The sequence below is a fragment of the Vipera ursinii genome (genome assembly GCF_947247035.1).
Source record: "Vipera ursinii genome assembly, chromosome: 1".
NCBI classification, from domain to species: domain Eukaryota; kingdom Metazoa; phylum Chordata; class Lepidosauria; order Squamata; family Viperidae; genus Vipera; species Vipera ursinii.
In genome coordinates this window covers 349,420,763-349,433,012 of record NC_139512.1, presented here as the reverse complement: position 1 = coordinate 349,433,012, position 12,250 = coordinate 349,420,763, and the positions used below count along the sequence as shown (strand labels likewise).

The 12,250-nt window shown below is 40.0% G+C and overlaps 1 protein-coding gene across 6 annotated transcripts in view; it reads right to left on the bottom strand.

Moving 5' to 3' along the window:
- Positions 1-8,319: 8,319 nt before the first annotated feature.
- Positions 8,320-12,250, bottom strand: part of AKAP1 (A-kinase anchoring protein 1) — an 80,479-nt gene continuing 76,548 nt past the window's right edge. For 5 of the 6 annotated variants that reach the window (XM_083379704.1, XM_083379700.1, XM_083379702.1 and 2 more), the window contains one exon: positions 8,320-11,297. In XM_083379704.1, coding sequence (XP_083235830.1) covers positions 11,235-11,297 — 63 coding nt within the window. In that variant the 3' untranslated portion in view covers positions 8,320-11,234. The remainder of the gene's footprint in view (positions 11,298-12,250) is intronic. The other variant, XM_083379699.1, reaches the window with a different exon arrangement.

The following is a 12,250-nucleotide window of genomic DNA, read 5'->3' as shown; positions in this document are numbered from 1 at the left end:
ATATCTATATCTGTATCTGTATCTGTATCTGTATCTGTATCTGTATCTGTATCTGTATCTGTATCTGTATCTGTATCTGTATCTATCTGTCAGGACCCACCCCAAACCACGTCTTAGGAAGACAAAACTCTTGGAGCCAATTCTAGTCCAAAAGGAATCTTTACTATGACATGCTTGGCTGTGGGAATACAAGACAGGATCTAATATTGTTCTACAAATTGAAGAGTTCCCTGTTCAACCCCCATTCCCTAACCCCATTTGGTCAGCCCCCCATCATTTACCTCATGTCATCCCTTTCGTGGGAAAAAGGAACTTTGGATTTTTATGGTTATTGCTCTTTTCCTTACAAATTCAAAAGGAGACACAAGCCAGATGCCACCTACCCTAACCCTCCCTTTTGTTCCCCCAGTTCAAAAGGCTTCTCTGAATCTTTGAAATGCCTAAGGCAGGCTGAATCCACATTCGTTCCTTCCTCCTCAGGAGATGGCAGAATCCATGGAATAATGTTTTAAACATACATTTATGAATATGATATAAATGGATTCTGACAATATCTATATCTATATCTATATATCATCTATATCATCCATATCTATATCTATATCATCTATATCTATATCATCTATATCATCCATATCTATCTCTATCTCTATCTCTATATCTGTCTATCTGTCTGTGTATTATATGAATATAACATAGTATATTTTTCCACCTAGCTGGGATGCTCCCTTCTCCTTGTCTTCTTAGCTGACACGTATAAATCAAGCCAGCCTATACATGTCACAGTGCAAAATTGGGGTGATGCATTATGCCTTCACAGCATCAATAGCTTCCCAACAAGCAGAGTTTCTGTCAGTGTCAAAACACAGGGAGGCAAAAAAACTCCTAGAATCTGCCCTGTGTCTGAGATATAACTATGCTGGAGACAGAAAGGAAAAAGGCACCCGTTAATTTATCCTTACTGTTATTTTATGACATTTTGAAAGCATCAGAATGCAAGATCTTTTTGAGTGTTTGATGTCTGTGTGTGTCTTTTGAAAAGCATAAATGCAGCCGGTTGGCCTTTCCCAGCAGAGGGAAAGAATATAGGTACTCCTCGATGTACAGACATTCATTTAGTGACTGTTCAAAGTTATGACGGTGCTGAAAAAGTGACTTACAATTAGTCCTTGCATTTACACATCATAGCATCCCCACATCAGGTGATCAAAATTGGCATCTGGCATGCGTTTACATGTATTTACAGCAGTTGGCAACGGGTTTGTATATTCACTGGCCAACGTTGCCAGTAGGTTTTGCAAAGAGTTGTCAATTGCTTATTGTGAAATATTATTTTATTGCATCTTTCTGCTATGGCTACCTTGACCATGTGCCTTTTATTACAAAGGACAGTCCTTTCTTTCAGAAAGCTGCCCTTTAGATTTCTTTATTTTCCAACAGCTCACTTTTGCCCTTTATTTTGGTCTTTTAACTTTTTGCCATACAAAGGGTGCCACTTCATGTGCAGTCATGTAATTCATCAGTTCACTCAATGCATAGAAACCGAGTGGCCTTTTCAAAATAAATTTATATTTAGGTAGTCCTCAACTTGCAACCACAATTTCCATTGCTAAGCAAGGCAGTTGTTAAGTGAGACATGCCTGATTTTACGCCCTTTTTAAAGCCACGGTTGTTAAGGGAGTCAGTGCATTCATTAAGGGAATCATGTGGTCGTTTAGCGAATTGATTTTGCTTGCAGAAAGCCAGCTGGGAAAGTCTCAAATGGCACTTTTCAGCAAAACCATGCCCATAGTGGACAACGGGTTCACAATTCTGACTGCCACATTTGAGGAGAAGGAGGAGGAGGAGGAGGAGAGGGAGAAGGAGGAGAAGGAGAACGCTGCAGTCATTACTTAATGACAGCAGCCAAAAATGTCATAAAATGATTCTGGAATGTTGCAACTGTCATAAATAACTTGCCAATGGCCAAATCCCCAAATTTTGAACACCTGACTGTGGAGATGCTGTGACGATTGTAAATGTGAGCCCCAGTTATGTTATTTTTTCCCACGCATTGAAATTTCAAACGTTGCTAAATGAATGGTGGTTAAGTCGAGGACCTTAGATATTTTTGTTAGAGCATGCGTTTTTGTAAAGCTTTTCTTGGCATGGCTTTTGAGTTTCCCTTTGTTAAACAAAGTTAAAAATATATAAACTTTTTTTTAATCCTTAGAATTTCTTTCATATTTGCCCTTTTTTCAGCTTTCTTCTTTATCCTTTCCAAGAAAATATAGTCACTGAGGTAACAGCAGATCCTGAACTGGCACTTTCCAGCCCCACTGAGATGTGTTGAGGAATCCCCACAAGAGCATTCAGCCAAAAAGGTTTGCCCTTTCTTGGCTTGTAACGTAGCATGTTGTGTGAACCCACTTGGACTTAGCTACCAGAAATGCTTCAACTACAGTATGGCTGATTCTGAGGTAGGCCTCCATTGCTCATTCCAATGGACCCAGCTGACTGGAGCATGAAATTTTTGCTCTCCTCTGTATCTTTCATCGATATTCAAGATTTAGCAGCATTCTGAAGGTTTTTTCCCCCCATTTCTTCCATGTTTCTGAGGACATAATACCTTAAGTTAAGGAGAATTAAATTAAGGAGAAACTTCCTAGCAGTGAGGACAATTAACCAGTGGAATAGCTTGCCTTCAGAAATCGTGGGTGCTCCATCACTGGAGGTTTTTAAGAAGAGACTAGACCAGAGTTGTCAAACTTGACATGTCACGTGATGTGTCCCGACCTATCACGACTTTTTCTCCACAACAACCCTGTAAAGTGGACTAAGTGGACTAAGAGAGAATGACTGGCCCAATGTCACCCAGCTGGATTTCATAGCTAAGATGGGATTAGAACTCGCAGTCTCCCGTTTTCGACCCTGGTGCCCTAATTGCTAGACCATACTGTTTTTAGGCAACTATGATCATTTTTGAGTTACAGGAGAACTGTCTAATTTGAAGTCCCTTCCCCTCTACACAGGAGTGTCTGCAGGAAGAGAGTCAAAACAGTCAAAATGGCTGCCACAGCCAATTTAGTTGAAGCTCTGTCACTTTTTTCATGCACAGGGGCACCCATAAGAAAAGGCAGAGCTCCAGATTGCCTTTTCTGCTCACCCTGCATGGGTACACCACACTCTCAGTACAAGATGTCCTGCCCCTTGATGCATTTGTGGGTCCATTGGTGGATTTCAAAAATAGTTTTCAAAATTCCAAAAGAGTTCCACATTTTGCATAAGATATTGTCGTGAAAGCTTTATCACTGGAAGCTTTCAAGAAGAGACTGGATTGCCATCTCTCAGAAATGGTGTAGGGTCTCCTGCTTGGGCAGGGTTGGGGTTGGAATAGATGACCTACAAGGTCCCTTCCAACTCTGTTATTCTAACCTAAGCTAAATATATGTAACAACTTTAAATATTAAACTTTCCTTTAAAAATATTTTCAGTACAACCTGCGAAGGCTACTGAAAGAAATAATATAATCTCCCTTTGATGGACGTCAATCCGCAGTGAGTCGAGGACCAGGTAGTTCTTCTGTGTGGTCTTCTAAATTGACTTCACCCCTTTCTAAGGTAGTGACTTGCAATGTCTAGTAGTCCCAGGCCTGATCCTGCTTAACTCTTTTTGAGGTCAGCCAAGGTCAGCCCGGAAAAGTCTTGGAAAATTAAAATTAAATTAGTGTGAAATAGACAGCTACCACAGAGCAATTTTGCAGTGACAAGGAGCTCGTTTGCTCATCCATCTCTGTCTGTTTCATAATCGCACTCAAGGACAATAGAACAAGATGAAACTGTGCTGCTAAAACCATTGATTTTGGGAAACTACTATCTTCTGTTTCAAAAAGAAAGCCAGATCTTCAGCTTTCCAGATTTGCAGATAGGTGTGTATAAATTAGGCATGGCAATCTAACAGAATAAGAGAGTTGGAAGGGACCTTGGAAGTCTTCTATTCCAGGGCTTTTCAACCAGTGATATGGGTACCACCTGTGGTACATTGGTATCCTAGAAAAGTGGTAGTAGGGGAGGGGAATGATATGAACTGGTGGTACCACTGCAGAAGCCTGAGCGAGAGATGGCTGGAGCTGCAAGGCTGTCAGGGCTCAGCAGAAGAGCCAGGATCAGCGCCAGGCTCCAGCTGGAGCTCGGCACTGATCTTGGCGTTTCTGCTGAGCCCAGAAGAAGCACCGATCAGCTGGAATGTTGCACATCTCCAGGTTCTTGTGATTTACATTCAGATGCTCGGCAACTGATTCATAGTTATGATGGTCACAGTGTCCCAGGGTCATGTGAAATGACCAAAACCTGCTGCAACCACCCAGCAAAGGGGGGGGGGAAATAAAAACCAAACACACCCCACCCCCACCTCACCCCTACTGCCAATCCTCAACAGAAATGCTCACAACAATGAAAACCTCGGACAGGAGGAAGAAGCACCACTGGACAAGCAGGCAGGTGTCCTGCTCAGCTGTGGCTTGGGGGACACTTTTTTCAGTGCCATTGTAACTTCAAACAGTCACTAAGCAAACTGTTGAGGACTACCTGTACTTCATCACTTTTTTTCCTTTTTTTTTTGGTCATCAAGTTTTTGACACCTTGCTAGGCGACTGGTGGTACTCGTATGTTGTTATATCCTAAAAGTGGTACAATGGGTGAAAAAGTTGAAAAGCCCTGTTCTAGTCTGCTCAAGCAGGAAAAATTATACCATTTCAGACAAATGGCTAACCAGCTTCTTCTTAAAAACTTCCAGTGTTGGAGCATCCACAACTTCTGGAGTCAAGCCATTCCACTGGAACTCCATCTATGATTAAATGAATCATGGTTTAGCGAATGAAACCAATCCCATTCCATACCCATGTAACCTCACCCAACACTTCTGCGTATTAGACTGACCCTCAAACTATCTGCTTCATTTCAGCTGTACAAATGCTACAGCATTCATACCAGACCTGGTATGAATGACCCCAGGGTCACATGTGACTAGTTGACTGTCTCTGTATGGCCCGCATGAGGTCAGTTGGAAATTAGAAATCAAATGTAAATAACATTTCCCTGTAATTCTTTAATAGTTTTTTATTTTAGTCCAGAAGCCTAGGAGGTCAGCTGGGGCTTGAAAACAAGTCACTCTGAATCTCTATGGCTACCAAGTTGGGAGAACCAAGGCAGATGAAGTATTTTGGATACTTATGGATTCTTCTAGGGACCATCTGCTCCAAGTTGATGGTCCCTAGAAGTGACTCCACCCACTTATATGAATGGGTGGAAAGATCACACTGAATATTTCACCCATCCCAAGATTTCACTTGAAAAAACTGGTTTCCAGGTGTGGGCCTTCTACTTGCCCATTTTGGAGGACAACATAAACATAGACTCCCTTCTAGTACTGATGATGTTACCTAGTTGGGTCATGAAACGTCTACAAGAAAACAATCAAGCTCAGAGAGCACCACAGTTCAACCCTGAGCTACAAATATCCTCTTCTATGGCAGCAGCTTGGAATATGACCAATATTACAGGGCTGTCCAGTCGAAACAGTCAAGATGGCAACTGTGACAGTGTGACTGAAGCTCTGCCTGTTTTTTATGTCATTAAAAATAGGAAGAGCTTTGGTCATATCATGTTGACTGCCACCTTAACGTTTTGTTATTAGAATTTGAAGACACCCCTGGGTTGATATAATGAACATGTATGATGCAGGGCTTTGCTTTTTTCTATGACCTCCAAGCCACCAAGAATCTTTGGATGGGATGCTCTACAAGTATCTATAAAAACGCATAAAAAATTGAATATTGATCATTGGACAGTTAAGACAAAATAAGGTGAAAAGAATACAGAAGGGCCATTTAAATTTTAATATTTGAGTCATTACACACTGAAACACTCTTAACGTAATTTATCCAAGAATATATATTTGGATATTAAATTTGAAAATTTTGAAAAATCATTTACAAGTCACTCCCTCACTGAATTTTCGTGCTGGAAGCTGGCTGGGAAGGTCAGAAAGGGTGATCCTATGATCCTGAGATACTCCTACCATCGTAAATACATGTTGGTTACCAAGTGCCCAAATTTTGATCATGCAACCGTGGGGATGCTGCAACGGTCATAAGTGTGAGGACCACTTGTAAGTCATATTTTTCAGTGCTGTCATAACTTTGAACGCTCGCTAAATGAATAGTTGTAAGTTGGGACTACCTGTAATTAAGAACCCAATTTTGTTTCCGAGCTGATGAAGAAATGCATTTCAGGATGCTTCACTTACTTTTGTGACACTGGGAAAACTCAGCAAAGAAATATACGGTAGTTTGTTATCTTAGGCTGTATTGCCATCTACTGACTGTTTCCTTTTAGTGCTTTAAATTGTCCACATTCTTCAATTGGAAAGGGTTGTTTAGATCAGAGATTTTGCTACTGTTTTTCACGGCACCTTAAAGTTTGATGAGAACTTGTTGGGCTTCCTTGAAAGACCAAAAAATAAAGTTCACTCAAATCTAGGCAATTTTCTATCATTAGAGTTGTGAAAATCATTTGTGCAGGGCAGAATTTTCTCAACCCTGCTGACTTTAAGATGTCTGGACTTCAACTCCCAGAACTTCCCAGCCAGGCATGTCTGGCTGAGGAATTCTGGGAGTTGAGGTCCAGATGTCTTAAGGTCACCAAGGTTAAGAAACATTGGTGTAGAACAGAGGTCTTGAAATTTGGCCCTTTTATGACTTGTGGACTTCAACTCCCAGAATTCCTCAGCCGGAGTTGAAGTCCACAAGTCATAAAAGGACCAAGTTCGAAGACCCTTGGTGCAGAATCTGATCTCCTGTCAATGCAAATGCAAATCCCAGTATCCATGGTGGATAGCTATCCAGCCTCTGCTTGAAAGTAGAGGAAAGCCCATTTTTTCTCCAGTAATGGATTGTTTTGCTATTCTGTTCTTACTATTAGGATTAACATTTAACATCAGCCTTGCTCTTATTGCAGTCCATGCTTTAGTGTCTTCTGCAATCTCTCCAGCCTTCCACCCTTTAAGTCTGCTTTGTACAATATGTCCACATGGTAACTGAATTAATCCAGTCTCTGCATTGAACAATTAAATTACAGGAAAACGTGTTTTGGAGCTGAATTGATAGGTACAAAGCAGTAAGAGAGCATTATGTATAGGTAGTCCTATAGAACAGCCAGGCTGTTCTCCAGAGCACCTGAGAGCAGGTCCTGACAGTTAGAACAATTAATCAGTGGAACAACCTGCCTCCAGAAGTGGTGAATGCTCCAACACTGGAGGTTTTTAAGAAGAGACTGGACAGCCATTTGTCTGAAATGGTATAGGGTTTCCTGCCTTAGCAGGGGGTTGGACTAGATGACCTCCAAGGTCCCTTCCAACTTTATTATTATTATTATTATTATTATTATTATTATTATTATTATTATTATTATTATTATTATTATTATTATTATTAATTATTATTATTATTATTATTATTTACGGCCACAATTGAGCCCAAAATTTCCATTGCTAAGTGAGACACTCTTAAGTAAGTTTTGCCTTATTTTATAGCCATTTTTGCCACAGTGGTTAAGTGAAGAGGATCACATGACCCCAGGACACTGCAACCATCATAATTTTGAGCCAGTTGCCAAGTGTTCAAATTTTGATCAAGTGACCATGGAGGTGCTGCAATAATTGGGTGAAAAACAGTTATGTCACTTTTTTCAGCGCTGTAATATTAATATTACTCTTGTGCGCAAAAATAGATTTCTGGGCAGGGGTTCTGCTGACCCCCGATTATTCAAATAATTACATTTACATGATCTTACCTTTGATCTCTCTTTGGCTAGAGAGAGACGAAAAAAATACCACTACACTTGTTCTTTCCTTAAGAGAAAATCAGGGCTCTTCTCCAGATGAAGGCTTTATCACAAGGGGCCTCATTGGTTTGACCAAAGCACACTATAATAATTACTTTTATTTTAAAAAGCAGGCAGGATTAAGTCTTGGAAGAGGAACTCTGTATTCACTATGTTTCATTGATTACATGCCATCCAGTCATTGTCAACTCTTAGCAACCACATAAATCAGGGGTCTTCAAACTTGGCAACTTTAAGACTTGTGGACTTCCAGAATTCCTCAGCCAGCCGGCTAAGGAATTCTGGGAGTTGAAGTCCACAAGTCTTGAAGTTGCCAAGTTTGAAGACCCCTGACATAGATTTTTCTCAGTAATGACCTGCTCCCCAACCTGGTCTTTCAGATAGCCTGATGGCACACCCATCATCTCTGTAACTGAGTCCCTCCACTTTCCCACTGGTGGTCCTCTTCTTCTCTCACCTTCTTCCATCATTCCCAGCATTACAGGCTTCTCCAGAGAGCTGGGTCTTCGCAGAGTCCAGAATAGGATAATTTCAATCTGTGCCACAAGTGAGGACTCTGGGTTGATTTCACCCAGTTCCAAATGCTGCTTTTGAGCACCAAACGCCTTGTTTTGTGCACCACACTGATCCCAGCGTGTGAAACCAGGTTGTTTGGAAATCGTTTTTTTGAGGTGGTCTCAACTTGACATCAACCTCGTTCTGAAATCAGCTCACACGCCTTACAGGTCCAAACTGATCCATGTCAGTTGATCAGTTTGTCAACTTGGCTGGACTGGTGTAGGGTTTCCTGCTCAAGGAGGGGGTTGGACTAGCAGACCTCCAAGATCCCTTCCAACTCTGTTATTCTGCCAGTCTCATTTTGCACTTGAAACACATGCTGTGTGCACAACATTGAAAGGGCTGTAGGTTGATCTGGAAAATAATTCCCACGTAGAACTTTTAGTTAGCCTAATCATTTTTGCTTGCTAGGATTTTCTCATATGTGCAAAAGCTCACAATCCAGGTTCTTAAGAGCTTAAACTAGCACCATTTTGGCTATACAGGTAGTCCTCAATTTACAACTATTCCTTTAGCAACCATGTGAAATTACAATGGATGAAAAAGTGACATATGACCGGCCCTCTTATGAATGTCATAACAACCCCCTGGTCATGTGTTCAAAATTCAGGAGCTTGGTTAACTAGTCAATATTTATGACAGTTGCAGCATCCCGGGGTCATGTGATCATCTTTTGAGACTTTCCCAGTTGGCTTCTGACAAGCAAAGTCAATGGGGAAGTTAGATTTGCTTAACAGCCCCTTGATTCACTTAACCACTGCAGTGACTCACTTAACACTTAAGATGGCACAAAATGTAGTAAAATCAGGTCACTTAACAACCATCTTGCTTAATAACAGAAATTCTGGTCCCATTTCTGGTTGTAAGTGGAGAACTAACTATAACGTTCTTTCTAGTCCTTCTCAGCCTTTCCTGATTAACCATTGTCAAGGGTGGGGGAAGCAAAACAAGCAGGAAGGCCTTGTACAAGGGATACCTTTGCTATCTGGATCTTCGCTGAGTCACTTCATGGTAGCCATTTTGTGACTGCATTGACTATGTTACTGTTTACATAATTGTAATGGCTGCATTGCATCATGGATGTTTATGTTGACTGACCTTCTGTACACCCTTGATTGATTGTGGCAATTAAAAAAATCAAAATAAAGACTTAAACTCTATTATTAGGTCACTGTTTCTCAACCTCATCACCTTTAAGATATGTGGATTTCAACTCCCAGAATTCCCCAGCCAGGGAATTTTCACAAAAAGTGAAAAATTAGTTCCCTGAAAAAATTTGGCCAAGTCTTTTAGCCAAGCACCTTAATCATACAAAAGAAATTCATGACACTAGTCCCTCACATTTAGAGGCATTTAATTGCTGAAAATCTTAAAGGTTGACTGATTCACACAATATTTTTTTTTCTACATCTTTTGAGGAAGATTTTGCCATACACGCCATGTTCTATATAAGACCAATATTTCAAAAAATCTGTAATAGAATTGACATACATACAAGACATTTTTACATTTTCTCCCTTTGGTAATAACTCCCAACTCAGCAACCATGTTTTAAATTCATTTATATTTTAATAGTATTAAATTAGCTTAAATTACTTGATTCTTTTTTTTTTAAATTCCACATTTGAAACCAATCTAAAAAGGAGCAAAAAAAAGACGCCACTGCAATATTAATTCCAAATGTTACTCGTTTTTCCCCATTCAGTCAGATCTGTACAGCAAAAAAGCAATAAGAATTTGCTGATTACTCTTCCTACCATACAGCAAGCAGGGGAAAGAATCATGCTATACAAGGGTTAGAATTTTTTTTCACACATTCTAGTGTTTTAAGCTGTGTAACCATACACCCCAAACTATTTTTCTACAGAGGACATTTTGGTATGGAAAAAAAATTCATTTTGTTTGAAGTTCCCTTTTTTAATTCTCCAGTTTTTCTTCTCTTATACAAAATATTACAATGATTTTTATATATATTTACATAGGGTTCTTTTTTTCAAACAGCTAGAAAACAGCGATGTCTTACAATCAGGCTTGGTGAACCATTATTCTTTTCTCTGTGTATTCAACATGACTGGGAATTAAAAAACGCCGCAGCTGTTTTTTAAATTCATTGTTTAAGGTGGTCTGCAAAACGAATATAACCTGATTTCTTGCAAACCAAGCCTTAATTAAAAGTGAAGTCACCATCAAACAAGGGGCATGTGGCCTTACCTAGAACCAAAGGGAAGACAGCTAGCTTTTATGGTAAGAAATATGGATATGCCAATTATTTCAGATGTGCTCCCAAGTTTCAAATATTTTATTAATTTTTTTTTTTCGGTGGGGGGTATTTCTGAATCAAATTTATCTCCTACATTTCAAGTCAGTTTAATGTCGAGGCAGCAGTCACTTTAGGAAATTGAGATACGCTCAACACAGCCAACCTGGTGCAAACCTCTTTGCTCTATTATTACAATTATTATTTTCTTTTTCTTTTTTTTTTAAATAACTTGACATTTGACCAAAGGGGAAGAGCCAAGTTTTAAAGCTGTGGTTTGCTTTGTTTAATGGCTTATGGTACAACTCCCTGCCTTTTCAACAAAATGAGGTATGCAATACAAATTGTGGTTTGTCAGATGAATTCATCACAAATCGCTGGTGGAAATAATGACTGATTTGTGGTTGGGAGGGGAAAAGGGCGGGAAGAAGGACTACAAAATCCTAATTTTGAAACAGTGCCAAAAACAGGAAAGAAAGTCAAAGGGGACAGGGGGGAAAAGAGGAAAGAGCAGTCCAGAAGATGGGTTAAGGGGTTTGCTAGTAGTTTTCTGTGCACTGAGCAAATCCTCTTTCCACCAGTGTTCGGTTGATGGACACCAACTGGAAGAGAAAACAAAGAGAAACATTAGAGAGTGTACTTAGCAATAGCAGAAGTGATCTTGCATACTCAGATACATCTTGGCCAAATGTCTATGGAGATTCTCAATCATCTAGGTCAGGGGTCTTCAAACGTGGTCCTTTTATGACTTGTGGACTTCAACTCCCAGAATTCCTCAGCCAGGCATGCTGGCTGAGGAATTCTGGGAGTTGAAGTCCACAATTCAAAGGGCCACGTTTGAAGAACCCTGATCTAGGTCAATGTTTCTCAACCTAGCAATTTGAAGGTGGGTAGACTTCAAATCCCAGAATTCCCCAGCCAGCATGGCTGACTAGGGAATTTTGGGAGTTGAAGTCCACATGACATCAAGTTGCCAAGACTGAGAAACACTGATCTAGGTCATGGTTGTCCCAAAGGTGCTTTTCCAAAAGGCAACTGGATTCTCTTGGGTTTTTGTATTTTTCCATCCAAGAAGCTTCTTCAGTTCCAACTGGTGGGGAATGGAAGGATTTATATTAAATTAATATCACTGTTCATTAGTTCTCTGAGGCCACTTGAGGGTTTATCCGTACCCTCAAGATGGACCCTCAGAGTGCTGAAGAAGCTTGTTGGATGAATGGCTATCTTATGACCCTGAGGCGCTGCAACCATCATAAATATATGCTGGTTGCCAAGAACCCAAATTTTGATCATGTGACCATGGGGACACTGCAATGGCCATAAATGCAAGAACGGATCATAAGTCACTTTTTTTTAGTGATGCTGTAACTTAAAATGGACATTAAACAGTCATACATCGAGCACTACCTGTAGAAGGGTAATATATCTAATTAAAAGATCTTTTAATTTCAGATTTTGCTCTTTACCCAGTGAAAATTTCTGAATTACTACCAAATTAAAGTTGTTTTGAATTATTGAAATTCTAAAGTACATTTTTATATAATTCAGGAGTATT